General features: G+C 51.2%; 1 protein-coding gene and 1 long non-coding RNA gene across 5 annotated transcripts in view; one reads left to right on the plus strand and one right to left on the minus strand.

Annotated features, from left to right (window-relative positions):
- Positions 1-165: 165 nt before the first annotated feature.
- Positions 166-4,983, minus strand: LOC148774426 (uncharacterized). Its single transcript, XR_016035908.1, has 2 exons — positions 4,469-4,983; positions 166-1,540 (listed from the first exon to the last, which is right to left on the minus strand). It is a non-coding gene; the product is annotated as an uncharacterized LOC148774426 (long non-coding RNA).
- A 147-nt stretch (positions 4,984-5,130) lies between these two features.
- Positions 5,131-17,776, plus strand: part of FBXO31 (F-box protein 31) — a 33,806-nt gene continuing 21,160 nt past the window's right edge. For 2 of the 4 annotated variants that reach the window (XM_055412990.2, XM_055412991.2), the window contains exons 1-2: positions 5,131-5,527; positions 15,590-15,661. In XM_055412990.2, coding sequence (XP_055268965.2) covers positions 5,179-5,527; positions 15,590-15,661 — 421 coding nt within the window. In that variant the 5' untranslated portion in view covers positions 5,131-5,178. Of the gene's footprint in view, positions 5,528-15,436; positions 15,498-15,589; positions 15,662-17,776 lie in introns of those variants that run through there. The other 2 variants (XM_055412993.2, XM_088830601.1) reach the window with 2 other exon arrangements.

The raw sequence follows: 17,776 nt of genomic DNA on the forward strand, positions 1-17,776 counted from the left end.
AGCTTCAAGGACACAAAGCTTTCAGGTTTCAATGTATAATTGTTTTCTGCGATAGCCTAACTCTTCCCCTCTGGTTCTTCTCCTCCATTATGGATTACCACAGTTCTCATGATCATCCATTTCTTTCTGTTCTAACGGTCAGCATGAATTCAAACCTTTAACATCTTTGTGGGTTATTGTACAGTCTTTTATTGTTCCTGCTGTCAAAAATGTAGATTTAGGTATATCTTTAACTGAATTATATATAATTCAAATTATGAACATAGTTTAACCATTCTTCGAAAGACGGAAATTTAACCAAATTATTTTGTACATTTTAATATATCCTAAAGCTTTTCTAGAAGAATATTTTATTAATAGGACCTAGTAGTGAGTAGACAGATTGAAAAAAAAACATTGAAATATACAGCAGCAAAACGCATGCTTTATAATCTATGGATCCACTCAGAACATAGCATGTAGGTTAGTCAGGCATTCTCTAAATACTTAACACGTGAGTTGACGCATTTCTGTTTGCTGAGAGACTTCCCAGCTTGGATGGGGATGGTGATGATCCACAAGGCTTCTTTAAATCTGTTTGGTTCACATTCCTCCCTTTGTAGCCATCTAGCCAGTTGTTTGTTCTTCTTCACTCAACCAACATTTAGTCACTACACATTTGCCTATTACATGGTGTATGCTAGCATGTCTGTCAGGTAACAGAGGATACAGCTAGTGAGGCTGCTACCAAAGGAAGCAAACGTTTATAATATAACAAATGATGGTGCAGTAATAAAGGAGCATTCCGGGAAGGGGCACCACTGGAGGACAAGGTGGAAGGGGTGACTGTTTATTGGCACAGACCGGGAAGAGGGTTTTCCTGGCAGAGGAGACAACTTGAACAAGGGGCAGGGATGTGACAAGGCATGGTGCGTTCCCACTAAGGAACTGGGTGGCTCCTTCTGAGAGATGTTTGGAGACAGGAGATGCTGCCAGACCTGGGGGTTAGGCCTGGATTGTGAAGTACTCTGTGTGACGTGATAGAGTCAATGGGGCCATTAAATACTAATATTAACTAGGTGAGTAAAGCATGACCCTTCTTTTGTTTCTGTGTTACCATTTGCAGGAAGAGAGTTCTGATAACAGGCTGGAGGACAGTTCGAAAAAACACCCAGATACAGGGAAGGCAGTCACAAGTTGTTTTTCAATTGTCCCGAGCTGAGATGGTCAAGGTTTGAAGTCCAGCATTGTTACTTTTGTCAAAAGATGCACTTCCCTGTTTATGGGATTCTGTGGACTGGAGACCTCCTTAGGGAGGTAGTGAAGAGGCAGGACCTTGTGGAGGCTGGGCCCAGGGAACTGGTAGCGTCATTATTTTTCAATCTGAGTAGAAAGAGCAACACTGACCAGAAACACTGCGGTGGTCTGTGGATTCTTAGTTTCCATATGCTGGGCAGTTGCTCCAGCACTTCAGGGTGATGATGTCAGTCTGGACCAGAAAGGAGTTGGGCCCACCCAGGCAGAGGTCTGCTCCCATAATCTCGTAATCGCATCCTCCTCTCTGGAAATGACAGTTTCTTGTTATTAGTGCTGCTTAAGGGGAAGCCACTGTCACAGGAAGGCTTTGTGTCTTTCACCCCTGCCCCAGACCCCAGCTGACTTCCCCTCTAGAGCCCACAGTACCCTCGAGCACAGTAAACAAGGTAATTAGGGCACTGCAAGATCATATACATCTGATAGACAGAGTGCCTGAAGAACTATGGACAGAGGCAGTGATCAAGAAAAAGAAATGCAAAAAGGCAAAATGTTTGTCTGAGGAGGCCTTACAAATAGCTGTGAAAAGAAGAGAAGTGAAAAGCAAAGGAGAAAAGGAAAGATATACCCATTTGAATGCAGAGTTTCAAAGAATAGCAAGGAGAGATAAGAAAGTCTTCCTCAGTGATCAATGCAAAGAAATAGAGGAAAACAATAGAATGGGAAAGACTAGCGATCTCGTCAAGAAAATTAGAGATACCAAGGGAACTTTTCATGCAAAGATGGGCACAATAAAGGACAGAAATGGTATGGACCTAACAGAAGCAGAAGATATTAAGAAGAGGTGGCAAGAACACACGGAAGAAATATACAAAAAAGATCTTCATGACCCAGATAACCACGATGGTGTGATCACTTACCTACAGCCAGACATCCTGGAATGGGATGTCAGGTGGGCCTTAGGAAGCATCACTATGAACAAAGCTAGTGGAGGTGATGGAATTCCAGTTGAGCTCTTTCAAATCCTAAAAGATGATGCTGTGAAAGTGCTGCACTCAATATGCCAGCAAATTTGGAAAACTCAGCAGTGGCCACAGGACTGGAAAAGGTCAGTCTTCATTCTAATCCCAAAGAAAGGGAATGCCAAAGAATGCTCAAACTACCGCACAATTGCACTCATCTCACACACTAGCAAAGTAATCCTCAAAATTCTCCAAGCCAGGCTTCAACAGTACGTGAACTGTGAACTTCCAGGTGTTCAAGCTGGATTTAAAAACAGGAACCAGAGATCAAATTGCCAACATCCGTTGGAGCATCAAAAAAGCTAGAGAGTTTCAGAAAAACATCTACTTCTGCTTTATTGACTATGCCAAAGTCTTTGATTGTGTGGGTCACAACAAATTGTGGAAAACTCCTCAAGAGATGGGAATACCAGACCACCTGACCTGCCTCCTGAGAAATCTGTATGGAAGTCAAGAAGCAACAGTTAGAACTGGACATGGAACAACAGACTAGTTCCAAATAGGAAAAGGAGTACGTCAAGACTGTATATTGTTACCCTGCTTATTTAACTTATATGCAGAGTACATCATGAGAAATGCTGGACTGGATGAAGCACAAGTTGGAATCAAGGTTGCCAGGAGAAATATCAATAACCTCAGATAAGCAGATGACACCACACTTATGGTGGAAAGCGAGGAGGAACTAAAGAGCCTCTTGATGAAAGTGAAAGAGGAGAGTGAAAAAACTGGCTTAAAACTCAACATTCAGAAAGCTAAGATCATGGCATCTGGTCCCATCACTTCATAGCAAATAGATGGGGAAACATTGGAAACAGTGACACACTTCATTTTGGGGGCTCCAAAATCACTGCAGATGGTGACTGCAGCCATGAAATTAAAAGACGTTTGCTCCTTGGAAGAAAAGTTATGACCAACCTAGACAACATATTAAAAAGCAGAGACATTACTTCGCCAACAAAGGTCCATCTAGTCAAAGCTATGGTTTTTCCAGTAGTCATGTATGGATGTGAGAGTTGGACTATAAAGAAAGCTGAGTGCCGAAGAATTGATGCTTTTGAACTGTGGTGTCGGAAAAGACTCTTGAGAGTCCCTTGGACTGCAAGGAGATCCAACCAGTTCATCCTAAAGGAAATCAGTCCTGAATATTCATTGGAAGGACTGATGCTGAAGCTGAAACTTCAATTCTTTGGCCACCTGATACGAAGAACTGACTCATTTGAAAAGACCCTGATGCTGGGAAAGATAGAAGGCGGGAGAAGCGGGTGACAGGATGAGACGGTTGGATGACATCACTGACTGGATGGATATAAATCTGAGTAAACTCCAGGAGTTGGTGATGGACAGGGAGGCCTGGTGTGCTGCAGTCCATGGTGTACTAAAGAGTCGGACACGACTGAGCAACTGAACTGAAGTGAAGATCATATAGACTACACACCTAGTGTGATTTCCCCTTTCCATTGCAATCGGGGTAGAAATAAGTGAATATCAGTTTTTAGATAAAAGAAAGGCACAATTTAGGGTCTGACTTGGCTTGAGTAGTTCCAGGTGCTGTAAGTTTGTGTTGTTCCCCTAATCACACCTTATATGATCCTTCTGGGTCATGGGGAGGTGTGGTGGGGGTGTCCTTGTGGGCACCCTGGATTGTTCTCTGAGGGGGGATCCTTGAGGTATACACTGGGGGTCCTTTGAAACTTTTGGTCGGGTTCTTGGGATCCTGTGGGGAGTTCTTCCAGGCCTTCCTGGGAGGTCCTCAGAAGAGTGTTCTCTGGGCTTCCCTGGGGGATTCTTCATGGAAGGGTGCTCAGGGGGGTTTTAGAGGTCCTGAGGGTTCTAAGAGGGCTCCTTCAGGCCTTCCTGGAGGGTCCGGGACTGGTATCCTCTGAACCTCCATGGGGGCTGTAGGAGGACTCTTCCAGGCCTTTTTGGAGGATTCTTCAGAGGGTCCTCAGGGCCTTTCTGGAGGGTTCTTGGAATTCCCAGGGGTCTCTTTGGGGGCCCTCCTGGGACGATCCTGTGGGGGTGTCCTCTGGGCTTCCCTGGATGGTTCTTTGGGGATCCATCTCAGGGGTTTCCTTGGGGGGCTCCTTGAGGCCTTCCCGGAGGGTCCTCAAGAGAGAGGGTGTCCTCCGGTTTCCCTGGGGGCTCTCTGGGCCTTCCTAGAGGGTTCTTTGGGATCCTTCTGGGTAGCTCTGGAGGGGGCCCTCGGGCCTTACCGAGGCATTCTCCGGGGGCGGGGGCGGGGTCCCTCGTAGGGTCTTCAGGCTGACCTCTGGGAAAGCTCGTCAGTCCGGTACTCAGAAGGTGGTGAGTTCGGCCCTCACAACCGGCAGCACGCCATCTACTGCCTACCCGCCGTGTACGCGTGTACGCTCAGTCGGGAAGGGGCAGCCGTCGTGCGTTTGTCGGTGACATTTCTTTCCCGTACTCTGTCCGGGCGCGCGACGGGAGGCCCGCAGTCCTCAGGTGAGCGGAGGCCTGGGACCGGTGGGGCTGCGAGAAGAGAGACCTAATGAACCCCTAAGGGCGGTCGAGGCTGGGGGCTTTCCGGCTACGCCAGCCCAAGACTTTTCGGGTCCCTCCTGGTGGGCGGGACCAAGCCCCAGAAAGGGACGTCGGCAATGTACTAGAGGCGTGGCTTAGCTGTCGGGCGGGGCGGGGCCTCGAATCCCAGGGGCGTGCCTTGGTCCCTTGGAGGCGGGGCTTGGCTCTCTGACGGGGCGTGGCGAGGCAGGGCTCTCCCAGGAGTGATGCTCGGCTCCCCCGGGGGGCGGGACTCCGCACTCCTGGGGGCGGGGATAAGGCTCCCTCGAGGGGCGGGACGTGGCGGGGCGGGGCCGGGCTCTCCGGCGGGGCGGGCGGGGCTCGGCTCTCGGGCGGCGCGTGCGCACGGGAGGCGGCGGCGCGGCGGCCGTCAGTCGCCGGCATGGCGGTGTGCGCTCGCCTCTGCGGCGTGGGCCCGTCGCGGGGATGCCGGCGCCGCCAGCAGCGCCGGGGCCCGGCGGAGACCGCGGCGGCCGACAGCGAACCGGACACGGACCCCGAGGAGGAGCGCATCGAGGCGGGAGCGGCGGCGCTGTCCGGGGCCGGGGGCGGCCGGAGCGCGGGCCCCTCGTCGCCCCCGCGATGCTCACTGCTGGAGCTGCCGCCCGAGCTGCTGGTGGAGATCTTCGCGTCGCTGCCCGGCACCGACCTGCCCAGCCTGGCCCAGGTCTGCACCAAGTTCCGACGCATCCTGCACACTGACACCATCTGGAGGCGGCGCTGCCGGGAGGGTGAGTGCGCCGGGGCGGGGCCTGGGCCCCAGGGGGCCTGACTGGGAGGCGCTGGGGTGGGGTCCCCACGTGCTCTGGAAGGGCAGCTGCCCTCGAACAGGGATACAGGCCGGGGAACTAGCTGACGTCTGTGACACCCTTCTCGGTCCCCAGCCCTTGGGGGCAGAGCTGACGATATCTATGATGGTGAACTTGAATAGTTAGGGGAGCCCGAGGGTTTGGACGGTCTCGAGGGCGAGGACCTGGTCTCTGAAGCGGTGGGTTGTGAGGCAGGCATTGCTGGAGGGCGCTTAGGCCCCGCTCAGGGATGCTGATGTCCGAAGTGAGGTGGTGAATAGTTTTGTAACAAATCCCCTGAAAACAGCTTTACTTAACCCAGAGTTCAGGGCTCTGTATTTATTTGAACGTTGACAGATCTCTGCTGTTCACTAAACTCTAGAGTTTCGGTTAAAAAGGATAGGTAAGAAGAAAAATCAAACAATGAAGGACAACAAAGGGAAGAAAGTAAAAATTCATCAGAGGTCCTTGCTATCAAAGATAAGCCACTCTTAAAATTTTGGAAAACGTCTCTCCATACGCACATGTGGAGTCATGTATACTTTTTCCCGTAAATGGGACCGTATCATTTATGATCTCGTAGAGAGATCGGTATAAAAAAGCTTCATAGTGTTCCACTGCCTGTGTGTGCCACAGGCTAGTCCTTTACTGTTAGACTTTTAAGCTTGCAGTTTTTCCTTGTGCCATCGAGACTGCCTTTGTGCATTTTATAGGAATTCGTGGGACTTACATGTACCTTTTAGAACTTCTGAGACTACCTTCTTGGGGTGTAACTTTCCAAAGTGGGGCTGTGGGCAGCAGGGAGGCTGTGCATGTTGATAACACCTTACATACTCATTGCTCAGCTGTTGGTATTTACACCTCCAGGAAGACTTCACCAGAAGGCCTCTTTCCCCGAATCCTCTCCAGAGGGGGTCAGTCAGTTCATCATCTTTCTACCATAAAGCTCAGTGGTCAACCCTCAGGATTGGTCGTCAGTGGTTAGGCTCTGTTTATCTGCTGTGAGATCCTGGACATGCTGCTTCCCTGGCCCAACTGTTATTGGGAAGTACTGCCCCTGTAGGGTGACTTTGAGGGTTAAATGAGATGATACAGAGGAAGCCCTCACACCCTAACTGGCGATGATGTTTCACGGCCATTTTAATTTCACCTCTTTCAGAGGCAAAGAGAGTTTTGCCTTTTCATTTGCTTTGTTTTGCATTTTGTACCCTTGTGAGTCCCAGATTTGTCACAGATGTTGCTTTGAGCGTTGTGAGTTTCTCCATCAGTCAGCCAAACCTGTATGGTGGTCTCCAGGGGATCGTCTCTGGGGAAGCTGTAAGATATGTAGAAACAGAGGATAACAAGATATGCATGTGACCAGAAAGCTCAGAGGTGTGCCACAGAGTAAAAGCAACCAGAGGCACAGCTCAGGACAGGGTCTTACAGCTTCTAGTGGAAATATGAAAAGTCTTCCTGAAGATGTAGAAAGATGTGGGGGCAGATGGAGGACGACTCTCTAGCCCTTCCTTTCCTGCTTTTGCGCCTCTCAGTGCAGCTCTCTGGGGATAGCAGACACCATGACAGCTGGGTCAGGGCCTCCTCTTCACCACGGTGGCCTGGCAGCCCGGAGAATTTTCACTTTGAGAAATTTTTAAAAAATGAAAGACAAACATGGTAAAGCAGACGCCTTCTTAGTCATCCCCAGTAAATAACAGTTAAGTCTTCTCTATCATATTTGCTTTTGATTTTTCTCCGTTTTTTTTCTAGCCAGCTCTCAAATCCCTCCAGATCAGCCCTATCTTTCCCACTCCCAGGAAGCAGCCACGCTGGTGGGTCGAGTTTATTTGTATATACACACACCTGTAACATCCCCAACATTGTCTTATAGTGCTTTAGTTTTTCAGAAATATATCATCCGTGAGTATTATGCATCTGTCAACTTGTGTTTTTAAATTCTGTCCATGTTAATACATTTAAATCTGGTTCTGTCTTGTTGAGTACTGTGTGGTGGTTCATAATTTGGAGAGGTCATGTGTGGTCCTTTGCTCATTTTTATTTTTCTCATTGCACACAGTGTGATACTCAACTATCTCATATGTTTTCTTGGATGCAGTTAAATTTGATGATTTCTCTGAGGAATATATCCAGAACTGGTGTCGCTGGGCTAGTGGGCTATGAGTTTTGTAGATTTGGTAGAAACTGGCCAGTTATCTTGTGGGGTGGGGGGTGATTTTTCACTCCAGATATTAACAGGTGTGTTTTCCTCTTTGCACACCTGTCAGGAGGCGTGTGCAGGCTGGACACTGAAGGTAACAGGAGTGCTCTGTGCTCATCGCAGAGCTGCCTTTGTGGTCTGGGTGTTCATTATCTCATTTAATCCAGTGTCCCCTAAATGCTTTCTGGTTTGAACCATTCGTTTCTAAAAATCTGTGCCAATCTGAGTGAGAAACAGCATCGCATTTAATTTGCAGATGGCTGATAACTCATAAAGATGCACATTTAAAAAAATAGAATTATTGGCACTCTTTAGTTTCTCTTATTCGTGTATCCTTAATCTTTGTCCCGTCCCCCCCTTTTTTTATTATTGATTTGCAGGTTTTATTTAATCTGGATAGATTTCTGTTTAATATATGCAAAACATTTTCTCATAGTCAATAGTCCTTTACTTTCAAACTTCACTTATAGTCACTTTTGCAAAAGTTACAGCGTTAATCAAAGTTATGTACTGGTAGCTTTTGGTTTAAGTAATCATTGTCATCCCGAGGTTATGGAGGTTGTCAACAGCCAGGTCTTCAGTTTCACTTGTTTGTTCTGGTAACTTTAACTTCCAGTTCATCTGGGTCCAACATTGGATGGCTGGCAGTCCCATGTGGCATTAATAAGCATCCCATAGAGTTAGTCTAATTACAACTGGAATATGTATAAGAATAGTCGTGTGTAAGACAAGTCTCATTTCTCTGAGCCCCTAAACGTCTTCCGTCCTGAACTAGACATTTGGTTGTGGTGGGAGATAAGGTCAGTCGTGTGCACAGAGGCAAAAACCAAAGCGATTCCAGCCTTGGTGAGCAGGAGGTGGGTGGCCACAGCCTACCGGAGTTCCTGGCTCTGAAGCCCCAGGTCCAACCCTGACACTTGTTAGTGTCCTGGGAGGATGAGTGAGGTGTTAGTGAGTGTGCATGTTTACCGCTCAGTGTATGCACCTTTGCTTTCTGTGTTTTGATAATCAGTTTTCTCAGAGGAGAAGACAAGCAATAGAAAAGGGCATGGGGAAGAGGGTGCTGCACACCTGTGTTTTGTTTTTAAAAATTTTTTTAATTAAAAAAATTTTTTTTCTTACCCCTGTGTTTTATTGATTCTAAGAGTTTTGGGCTGTGGGCAAGACATGCGAGTCAGGGGCTCTTTTTAAAATGAGAGGATGACTCTGGGGCAGGTGGAGAATGGTAGGGGAGGGACCCTAGAAACTTAAAGTGAGGTGGCTGTTTACAGTGCTAGTGCAAATCTCACAATTTTCGGTGTCCTAGCAATAGTAAATCAACACTAATAAATCAGTAGTTCTTATAGAATTTGGTTTTCTGAGCCCCCTGCCTAATGGAGCTTTTGGATTAAATAGTTTCTTTGCGCAGGTGAAACAAAGTTGCTACTCAGAAGCCAAATATGTGCTTCTGTTTTGGGGGCAAATACACCAAATAAGTGATATTTCCCTTCTTAAGGGAAAGCAGAGCAGCTCTGGCCTGCAAGGGGTTCGGGAGTGAGCTGTGTTCCGCCTCTCCCCGTTTCCAACCCGCCCCCCCAACCCCGCCCCCGTGTTTTGATGCATCACTCCTTTGGCTCCAGGCCTCCTGCAGTTACTTGCTTGTGGGGCTATAAATAAGCCGTCATTTCTCAGAGCATAGGGCAGAAGCCAAGTGCATTCTTTGCCTTTGACCCTGACAAGGCTTTTCTTGGTTAATACTTCACCGTTTAGTTGGTGAATTTTGAAACGCTGGCCATTTTTAACACGGTTCATCTCTGCAGCACTTTGTGAGGTCTACCTGAGGCTAATGCATCTAGAAAATTCAGACTGTTATTCCAACTCAGAACATTCAAATAATAGCAAAAGATATATTTAGAAACAAAGGAAACACTCACATGTAAAGACATAGAGACATAAAGTCAGGTTTCAACTTTATAGTATATAATTTGCCCATTTCTTCTCTTGATGGTAAGTGCCTCAGTGACCCCTGGAATAATATTTGTATAGTATTTTGATCAGTTGTAAGTCTAAGGTGGGCTGAAATTCCATCATAACTAGAAATATCCTTTTCCCGTAATGTTTGAGCTGTATGACAGAAATGGGAAAATCAAAAGTAATATTCAATTTTGTAATTGCATACAGAAGAAAACACTATTTCTGTTCTGTTTGGTATGCTGACATGAAATGTGAAAAATGTGGCTTTTGATAAACATGGCTGAGATCAGAAGGATCATCCAGGGAGGAGGTGAAGTGGGCAGGTTGTTGGCTTTGGGAATATTTTATGGTTCTCGTTAAGCAATGCCTGTTGAGCCTGCTTGTTTTGGGGCTGTGGGGCAGGTGGTGGTGTATAAACAGACTGTCCAGGTAGTAGGAGCATCCCTGTCCCAACCAGGAGAAGAGGAAGCCAGGCCGCCTCCTGGACACACAGCAGGGTCTCAGAACTGGAGGGAAGCCCTTATCCTCCAGGAAGCCCTTATCCTTGTCCTGCTTTGCTCAGTGACAGGACTACAGGCTCTTTATTTTTGGGAGTTGAATCACGTATGCTGCTCCACAGAGAAACCTAATCCTTCCAGTTAGCAGAGTAGGAGGGGTACAGGAGATGCTTCCTCTTAGTGGACATCGCTAGCCTCAGAGCAGCAAGCTAGAAAGTGCATCTGGCCCCCAGGAAGTGCTGAGCCAATATTCCCCCTTGGCCATGTTTAACTGGACAAACACAGTGCCTTGCCAGGAAGAACTGCTGGGCTGTATTCACTGTTTCGCTCTGTTTACAAAGTGGTTACGTAATGCATTTGAGGATCTTGGTTTGTCTTTCTGGCTGGAAGGAGTGTGTCTTTGGGACTTTGGAGGAACCACTGTCCTCTGAGAAGCCCAGGACTGGTCCAGGAGGTGGCCTGGGTTCTCACTCATGAGTCAGCATCCTTTGCCAGTGACGTCCTTGCTGTCCGGCCCGCGGTGATAGGCAGGGGAGAAACCTAGAGTAGCGCTTGCTGAATATTAGTGGGGTGTCGGGGAGTGTCTGAAATCTGAGAGGAGGTCTGGGGAGATGTGATGGTAGAGTCAGGCTCCTGCTTACTCCCTGGTCTCAGGAGTGGGTGGTGAGACCCAGCAGGAGTGTGTGTAGCAGGAAGAAGTGTCTAAGAATGACAGATGGGCCTCAGTGGGAGTGGGGCTCCCTTGGCCAGTGGGTGCCCATCATGGACCTGGACAAGGTCAGCATCTTCTGTCTGGAGGGGTGAGGCTCCTGTTGGCACTGAGGCTGTTCATCTTTGCAGAGGTGGAGCTGGTTGGGAAGAAGTCTCATTGGCTGTGTAGGTGGTATCAGCTGTCCTGGGGAACTGTTTGCTTAGCAGTCGAATGTTCTAAGTGTTTAATGGGAAATGCCCATTGGCCGTGTCTAGGTTTGGTTTTTACATTCGTCCATCCAGAGATGAGCTGGCTGCAAAGTGCTTTTCCAGATCTGCTACATTATTATTATTATTTTTTTAAAGGCATTTCATGCAGTATATTTCACACAGGAACAGCTAAGGAAAGCAGCAAGCTGGGGGACACACAGGAATTTGGAACCAGTGCTCTGCTGTTTTAGGGGTGTCCTCGAAGCAGGGGTCCTGAGAGCCAGTTGCCCAAAACCCCCCCACCCCGAGCCTGATGTACCCGCCGCTTCTCTACCAGCTCCCACCCCTGCCTCTGCCTCCTTTTTCAGCCTCAGAAATTCCATCTGTACTTTATTAAGGGTTATAATTATCCCCTAATCTAGTGCAAACAAAAATGAGCTGCATTTCCAATCAGTACTACCTTTTGGTTTTATTTGGGGAACTGAGTTTCCAGCAGATAGGAGACGACCCAGCCGCATTCCCCCAGCCCCCTTCCTCCCACTGCTGCCTTCCGGGGGCCGCGGCTGGGCACCCCCAGCCTTTCTTCTGCCTTTGCCTTGCCTGGCAGTGCAGTGGCCTCTGCCCCGGACCCCCTACCTGTGCCTCCAGGTGGGTCTCTGCCGGCTCCACCCACAGGTCGCCCCATCTGGGCGCTTTGCTACCTGAGCCTGTCAGTGCTCCTGCGTCGCCCTGGACTCCCACCCCCGTCTCTGGAGCAGCACGATGTCCCCCTGTTCCCACTCTCTTCCTGTGTGCCCCTCGCTTGCGTCAGAGTCGGTCCTGGCTCTGTGGCTGTCCAGCGTGGCAGGGCCCTCCTGAGTGGCCTTTATTGGAGCATGGGGCTGAGTGCCCTGTAACTGCAGACTCCAGGACTGGTGCAGCCCATAGAAGGATGTCGTTAACTTTGTCACCTTCGGTTCTGACACACAGTGCCTGCACGTCCTAGGCACAGCGGGCACAGGTGCCGGCTCCGTTCACCTCCATCTTTTCTTCCAGGGTCTTGGGAAGTAGCATGTGACCCTTGGGTCCTCCTGTAGAGGTGAGAGAGTGGAAAAGAGAGGAGAAAACTCTCACCCGTCCCCACCCGTGGAGACGGAAAAGACCTTCTGCACATTAAGAAACACGTCTATGGGTGGGGGCTCGGGTAAAACTCGGACAGAGAGGACCTCACTGGACGGGAAGTGAGTGAGGAGGGCCGGGAGCCCATGGCGATTGGGTCACAGGAGGATGCAGCTTCAGTGTTGACTCAGCCCAGATTCCTGGCCTGTTTTTCCCTCTTGGCGAAACATGCGTTAAATAGCTTTTTGGAAATTTCCTGATTGGAACATTTTGAAGTGGCAATTTCTTTTTAAATTGTGGTAACACATACACAAAGTGAAATGTACCACTTTGACCTTTTTGAAGTGGGTAGTTCAGCGGCATTACATGCATTCACGTGGCTGTGCAGCCATCACCACCATGGCCAGAACTTTTCCATCTTCCCCAGCGGATGCTCAGTCCCCATGACAACCCCGTTTCCCCTCCCCCAGGGCCTGGCACCCTCCATTTCTACCTTCTGTGTACTATGAAGCTGGCCCCTCTGGGGACTTCGTATCAGTGGGACCATACAATGCTGCGGGCTCATCTCACTCAGCACAGCGTCCTCAAGGTTCATCCAGGCTGTGTCGGGTGGCTGCTTCTCTTCCTTTTTAAGGCTGAGTGATAGCCCACTGTGAGGATGGACCTGTTTTGCTTATCTGTCATCCGTCAGTGGACACTGGGGTTGCCCCAACTTCTTGGCTATTGTGAACAGTGCTGCTGTAAGCAAGGGTGAACACACATCTCTGAGTCTACTTTCGTCTCTTTTGAGAATGTACTCAGAAATAGCATAATAGCTGGATTCTATGTTTAATTTAAAGTTCCTCAAGTCTAGTTCAGCCAGCCATTTTTCTCCCCCTTCCCAACCTTTTTTTTTTAGACTGTGTTGCTGGTTTTGGAGTAGACGCTTTCAAAAAAGACTTTCACAAGCTGCCTGATGTACTAGTTTAGCAAGGAAAGTTTTTGAATTGCTGGCAGTTAGAAAGCAGCTGTGGGCAGCATGGTTTGCTATGCTAAGTGTAACCATCTTTGCCAGGAGAGTGAGTTTTTCTGGGAGGGAGGCTTGGTGGTGGTGTGGGTACACTGGCCTTAATGCTACTTTATGGCATTTACCCAGTGACTTACGGAAAGGTTTATAGAACAATCAGAGGATGTGGAATAGTTCCTAGCCACTATTTTTTTTTTTTAATGCCTTTCCCATCATGTGGAAAATACCAAACATTTCTTGCAGGAACATTTGGGTCAGAATGACATTGTTCTTCTTTGGTGAATGTATTATCTTTGGGGAACATTGAGGAAAACCCACTGAGCACTGCTCTATTTAATAGCACTGTGTCATACCTTCGCTTTCCTTCCGATTGTCGGTGGCCTTTTCTGTGGCTGGTTTGTCTGCTCATGCAGGTTCATCTCCTGGGTGATATTAACAGTGCCTTTTCTTGACACGTTGTGCAGAGAGATTCACAGTGTTTCAGTCATCCAAAGTTCGAGCCGTCACTGGGAGGCAGTGTGTTGTTTTTCTCAGGTCGGACGATTGCTGGACTCAGACAGGAAAACCACAGATCAGGTTGCCTGCCTTCAGCGACTCGGCCCTAGGAGGTGCATGCGGGGTGGCACTGATGCCTCTGTGAGATACAGGCTGCCAGAGCACGTGCGGGTGCGTCTTTGGTCTGTGCCTTGCATCTGACCGGCAGTGTCTGCCTGTATCACAAAAGTGCAACGGGAATTTGCCATGTGGCTAAGAAACTCAAATGGGGCTCTGTGTCAACCTAGAGGAGTGAGATGGGGAGGGAGATGGGAGGGAAGTTCAAAAGGGAGGGGGTATATGTATACCTATGACTGATTCAGGTTGGGGTTTGACAGAAAACAACAAAATTCTGTAAAGCAATTATCCTTCAATAAAAAAATAAAAGAATAAATGAGAGAGTAAATTTTAAAAATATAGTGCACAGTTCAGAGGCGAAGGCTCCCCACCCCCTGCCCCCTAGTGGGCTCCCAGACCTCATGTCCATCGTGTCTGCGAGGCAGTAAGAGGCAGGTCTTGTTGACCATGTGTGCTGGTTGCTGCTGGAACTGAGGGGGAGGAGCTGTCCTTTCAGAACCACACAGCAAACAGACCCAGGCTCTGGTCTTGTGTGGTGACAGTTTTGGAGTGCACCGTCATTGGTGCAAGGGAAGGACACTGTTTATGGGGATCACCCAAGGTGGTGACAGCCCCGTGATTGTCAGGCGGCCGCCTGGCCACATGAGGCTGTGGGAGCTCATGAAGGCCATCTGGTGTGGGGCCGAGCTCTTCTCAAGAGTGTGGGCAGACCCACTCCAGCTCGACCGCCGGCCAGGGTGGGAGTGGCCCTTCCAGCTGGTCCCCCACGTGGTCTGAGAGGGTTTGGAGCCTCTCAGTTGCTGGTGGCTCATGTGACATGCAGGTGTTGCCCCTGCCCCAGGTCACACGCGGCACGTTTCTCTCTCAAGTTTCTTAGGTGCTTGCGACTTGCATGACTCTCCGGAGTGGGGTCCACATTCTTCTTGGCAGGAGGGTAGCACGTGTGCTTTCGTGTGATCATGAGTCAGGCCATGGGCTGGTCATCAACAGGGGAGGCAGGGAGACAGGCCTGGTCTCAGGGAGGTTGCCAGGTGGTGGCCGCCTTTCCCCAAGTGGTTGCTTCACCGTCTGCATCTTGAGCTTGGCTTGGACACTGTCAAAATCCTCGCAGCCATAGAAGCATTGGGTTGATGTCAGATGTTCCACTGGAAAGATCAGGCCTTGGCAGGGGGAGGGGCCGTGGTGTGACAAGGTGGACAGCCCTTTGCTGGCCTTCTGGAAGGACTGCTGAGTCACCAACCTCTCTGAGCCTGGGGCCCCTGCCTGAGGTGGGGCAGAATGCTGTCGTGGAAGTGGTATCAGGGTTTTGCTTTAAGGCTACCCTGGGCAGCCGCAGCTGTGTCTTCACCTCAGAGTCAGTAGCCTGAGGCCTTTGTGGAACCCTGACACCAGTGATGGTCTTATTTCCATGGGAATGCACAGCATTCACCATGTTCACGAGCTGGTTGTCTGGTTGTAGGTTTGAGCGATTAGGTTTCCAGAGCTTATCAGAATAGACAGTGCAGATTGCTGTTTCATTCAGAGTGGTGTCATCTAAAAATAGAACAGTGGCTTCACTGGTGAGTGAGGTGTTGACTGAGTGTGGAGAAGGCCCGTAAAACCTCTGCAGTGGGAGAAGGGTCAGGCTCGGAGGACATGGCCAAGGCCGAGGCATGCCCACCCCACTCCCTCCCCTAGTCTTTCTATTGCTGCTGCTTTCTGATTACTTGACTGTAATTCCCAGCAAACGTTTCTTGTTACAGAGTACGGCGTTTGTGAAAACTTGCGGAAGCTGGAGATCACGGGTGTGTCTTGTCGAGACGTCTATGCCAAGCGTAAGTTACTGTGTTGTCATCTTCCGCTGACTGGTTCCAGAGGCTGACCTTCACTGAGCAGCAACCATGTAAAGTAAAAGTCCACGTCCCTCAGCCCACGGGCCAGTTCTCAGATGCCCCCTTAAAGTCAGAGGTAGCACAGGCATGACAGCACTGAGCAGGCGGGGGGGCTCTCTTCTCCCCGTTTCTGGACAAAGCATGGCCCTGATTTTGCAAGTGCATCAGGTGTCGTTTATCTGGGAGACGTGGCTGCCCTGAAAACAGCTCTGGGGGGCTCAGAGGTGCCCCTCTCTGGGTCCTGGCCTGCAGCCTGGTTGGGGACGTGGCAGCAGGAATGACCATGATGTGTGACAGCAGCCGGGCCCCTCCTCCCCCGCCCAGCCCTTGTCCTTTCTTGGCTCGTCTCCTGCAGGAGTGGTGAGCCCCCAGTCCCCACCCCTCCCCCCATTTCTTGTCCCCACCCCTTTGCATTCCAGAGTCACCAGCAATGCTCCCTGATGCCCAGAGCCCCTGCCCCAAGCATCTCTCCTCTGGCCCTCCCTCAGGTGTGAGGCTGTTGGCACTGATGCCGCCTAGGGTCCTGCAGGGGGCAGCCCTTCTCTCCCCACCCGGGCTGGGGTGTGATGCGCTGTTAACCCTCGGGGCTGGGTTGTAAAGGACGGAGTAAGAAAGACCTTTGGCCTAAGGGAGACCTGCTGAATTCTCTGGGTTCACCTTAAGTGTTCACCTTAAAGGCGTCTTGGTAGATTCTGGCTTTCACCGTCTTTTGCACTTTGTACCAGTTCTGCAGAGAACGCTTAGGCCAGGTGGTGCTTCTCCCTGAGCAGCTTCCCTCGGAAGCCAGGGCTGGGGTCCTCTGTGGGAACACCTGTGATTCAGACTGGGGGCTTCCTGGGGGGCCAGCCCCTCCTCACATGGCCCACACCCCCTGCACAAGCAGAGTGCTTGGAGGCAGGCCATGGGCCACAGTTGGCCCCGAATCCAGGCTGACTTCCTCATCCCCTCAGACTTCTCTCCACCTCGATCCCGTGGCCACTTGGGGGGTGTTAGATTGGCAAGTGTTCCTGGGTTAGAGTTTGCTCACGAGTTGGGAAATCTCCTGTCAGAGTCTCTGGCTTTCCGTGGATCTTCCTCTGAGGAGCCCAGCCACCCTGGACTTGGGCAGTTCTTGGTGTTGATGCTTGACTGTACCTTCAAGGCGGCCACGTCCCCACTACCCCCCGCTTCCGCCAGAGCCCTGTGTGTCCCGGCCCTACTTCTGCTGCATCCCAGCACCCCAGTTCCCCACTTGCCAGGGGCCTGGGCTGCATCCTTGCCCACCAGAGCCACCATCCCTGTCCTCCAGCCCCCCCACCCCCACCCCTGTCCCAGGTCCCCCCTCCCCCACCCCACCCCTGTCCCTGGTCCCCTCCTCCCCCACCCCACCCCTGTCCCTGGTCCCCCCCTCCCCCACCCCTGTCCCTGTCCCTGGTCCCCCCCCCCGTCCCTGGTCCTCCCCTCCCCCACCCCGTCCCTGTCCCTGGTCCCCCCTTCCCCCACCCCTGTCCCTGTCCCTGGTTCCCCCCTCCCCCACTCCCACCCCTGTCCCTGGTCCCCCCTCCCCCACCCCACCCCTGTCCCTGTCCCTGGTCCCCCCTCACCCACCCCATCCCTGTCCCTGGTCCCCCCTCCCCCACCCCTGTCCCTGTCCCTGGTCCCCCCTCCCCCGCCCCGTCCCTGGTCCCCCCCTCCCCGGTCCCCCCTCCCCCACCCCCACCCATGTCCCTGGTCCCCCCTCCCCCACCCCACCCCTGTCCCTGGTCCCCCCTCCCCCACCCCACCCCATCCCTGTCCCTGGTCCCCCCTCCCCCACCCCGTCCCTGTCCCTGGTACCCCCCTCCCCGGTCCCCCCTCCCCCACCCCCACCCCTGTCCCTGGTCCCCCCTCCCCCACCCCACCCCTGTCCCTGTCCCTGGTCCCCCCTTCCCCCACCCCTGTCCCTGTCCCTGGTCCCCCCTCCCCCACCCCACCCCTGTCCCTGGTCCCCCCTCCCCCACCCCACCCCTGTCCCTGTCCCTGGTCCCCCCTCCCCCACCCCACCCCTGTCCCTGTCCCTGGTCCCCCCTCCCCCACCCC

The sequence above is a fragment of the Moschus berezovskii genome, chromosome 22 (genome assembly GCF_049115385.1).
Source record: "Moschus berezovskii isolate FMDL1 chromosome 22, NW_MosBer_1.0, whole genome shotgun sequence".
Taxonomy (NCBI): domain Eukaryota; kingdom Metazoa; phylum Chordata; class Mammalia; order Artiodactyla; family Moschidae; genus Moschus; species Moschus berezovskii.